Source organism: Tamandua tetradactyla, chromosome X (assembly GCF_023851605.1).
Source record: "Tamandua tetradactyla isolate mTamTet1 chromosome X, mTamTet1.pri, whole genome shotgun sequence".
NCBI classification, from domain to species: domain Eukaryota; kingdom Metazoa; phylum Chordata; class Mammalia; order Pilosa; family Myrmecophagidae; genus Tamandua; species Tamandua tetradactyla.
The window spans coordinates 31256647-31259358 of NC_135353.1; the positions used below are offsets into that span (position 1 = coordinate 31256647).

The 2712-nt window shown below is 41.2% G+C and overlaps 1 protein-coding gene across 1 annotated transcript; it reads right to left on the reverse strand.

Moving 5' to 3' along the window:
• Window positions 1-462: 462 nt before the first annotated feature.
• On the reverse strand, window positions 463-1413 carry OR13H1 (olfactory receptor family 13 subfamily H member 1). The gene has a single exon (XM_077146940.1). The coding sequence runs from the start codon at window positions 1411-1413 to the stop codon at window positions 463-465; it is 951 nt and encodes a 316-aa protein (XP_077003055.1).
• Between the last annotated feature and the right edge of the window lie 1299 nt (window positions 1414-2712).

Sequence of the window (2712 nt, forward strand, 5' to 3'; positions counted from 1 at the left end):
AATGGCTATAATACCTTTTCTTTTTTCATTATTCTGAGGTCAAGTGGGAGCAAGGAAATTGCATTTACACAACAGGGCTTGCCCTCATTAGAGTTGGAAAGTTTCCATCATTTGTCTTTTCCTCCATTCTTTGTCAAAGTTTCTAATTTCTGTTATGCCTTGCCTCCTATCAATAGTTATGGTAGGTTTTGTTGCTGCTCCCGTCCCTTCTGTCAGTTAGGAAATCATTCTGATAATCTTACTTACCTGAAGGAGTGTAACTTAATAGGTAACAGCTGACAGTGTTATATGCAAAGAAACTACAAAACTAATGCATCTAATGTAAATTCGGGTCTCAGCAGGGTTGATATTTTGGTGTAGGGTCACTTCCTGAAGCTGCTCATATGACAGTAACTTACTCTTTCAAGGGTAAATTCAATCCCTTTAAACAACTTGCATCATAGGTGAAGATATAGTTGAGTATTACTTTAGAAGTTTTAGAAGCGAAGGAGGACTTTTCACCATAACTTTCCTCATTGCCCCTATAACATCCTTGTTCCTCAGGCTATATATTAGGGGGTTCAGCATTGGTGTCAAAGCACCATAAAACACTGAGACAAACTTATCCTGATCAGATGAGGACTTGGACTGAGGTTTCATATACATTGAGATGGCTGCTCCATAGAAGATTGTCACCACGGTCAGGTGAGATCCACAGGTGGCAAAGGCTTTGAGCCTGCCTTGGGCTGAGCGAATCCTTAGGACAGCAGCAGCAATTCGAACATAGGAGAAGAGAACGAACCCAAAGGGTAGAAGCAGCGTGAAGATACCAGTGATTAGGATCATAAGCTCATTAATGCTAGTATCAGAACAGGCCAGCTTAAGGAGGGAGAGAATCTCACAGGCAAAATGGTTAATGACATTAGCCCCACAGAAGTTAAGCCGCAGGGATAAGATAAGCACGGTGATGAGCACAAGTGATGCCCCCCACGATGTAGCAGCCAGCCAGGCACACATTGGAGCATTCATGACCATGGAATAGCGCAGGGGATTGTTGATAGCAACCACACGGTCATAGGCCATGACAGCCAGTAGAAGACACTCTGCTGTGGCCAAGACCAATGAGACACTCATTTGAGTCACACACTGTGAGTACGAGAGGTATGGATGAGTAGAGAAACAATGCACCAAGACCTGGGGCATGGAGGCTGTTCCATAGCAAAGGTCTAAGAAAGATAGGTTACTAAGAAAGAAGTACATCGGAGTGTGGAGGTGGGGGTCAAAGTGGATCAGAAAGATGATAAGTCCATTTCCCAACAAGGTGCTGATGTATGTTAACAGCACCAATATGAAAAATGTGACTCTCCACTCAGGATAGTTAGAGATGCCAATAAGGAGAAACTCAGTTACTGCAGTGGCATTGTCCATGTCCATTCTTGCCCTTGGATGAGTGCCAATGCAGCTACCTAGTTTTACCTGCAAGAATGAGAATAAAGATGACAGATGTGAAAAAGATGAAAAGAATTAGGATACTCATGATTATTATCTTTGTCCGTTTCAAACGACACAGAACACAAAGGGAATATCTATAATGGGGACAGAGGTAAAGCTAAAACTCTGAGGACCCCTGGGAAAATAGAAAGTTTCTCATCATTTGAAAATAGTTTTATGAAAATTTCTTCAGCTATCCTCTACCAGATGCCTTTTTGGATTTTGTTTCCAAGTAAGAATGGAAGAAGAGGAGGTCATCTCCTGGCCCTCTCACTTGGTCTCCATTTTCCAAAGCAAATCTGGTGCATTCATTCAGCTTGAGTTACCAAGAGGTACTTTCTGACAGAAGAGATGGCTTAATGAAAATATTGCCTATACTTGCATCTGTCTCTCACTCCTAGATTAGGCATGCTTCCATTCTCCCATAGTGCCTGATGTGGATGCAAATATTGCTTTGACATGAAAATGGTGCTATGGAAATGGAGTAGTTCATGGAGTCTTGGAAGTCTTTGGGAACTCTCTGCTAATATCCTGGTTTGAAGTTACATTTTCAGTTTCTGTTGTGGTTTCCATGCTGTGGTTGCTGAGCCCCATTTAGGAATGTGAAAATATAATGTGATTTTTCTAAAGGTGTACGTCTTAAGGAGAGGGCTTCAGGAGCCAGACTATCTGAAAAGTCCCTCTCTTCCCTTCTCACTGTTCTTTATCCCCTCAGTTTCTTATATCACATTCTAAAATATGAAGTCTTTTTAACCATCTCATTTATTTTATTATTTGTTTTCTACTTGTCTCCCACTCAACCGTAAATTTATTAAGTATTGGGACCTAGTCCTTGTCTGCTTTGCTTTCTGATATAGCTTTAGCACCCAGAAAGAAGAGTGCCTGGGACATCACAATGACCCAATAGATACTGAATGAATAAATGAACATGTAAAGTGGATAGTCATGGATATTATCCAGAATCTAACTCTTTCTCTTTCCAACTGCAATGCCATCCCTTACTCCAAGCCATTGTCACTAATCTCCTGGATTTTCTCAATAACCTCCTTACTGTTTTCCAGCCCCCATTTAATTCAAATTATTAAGTTAGATTGTAAATCAAATCAGTCACTCTCCCATTAAAAAAATGTTTGATATCTCCCCATTTCAACCTCATTAAACGTCAATCTCCGTATTGCTAGCTGCAAGGCACTGCGTGGTTTGCCTCTCCATTACTTCTCTGAGTCCAGTTCCTACCACCCT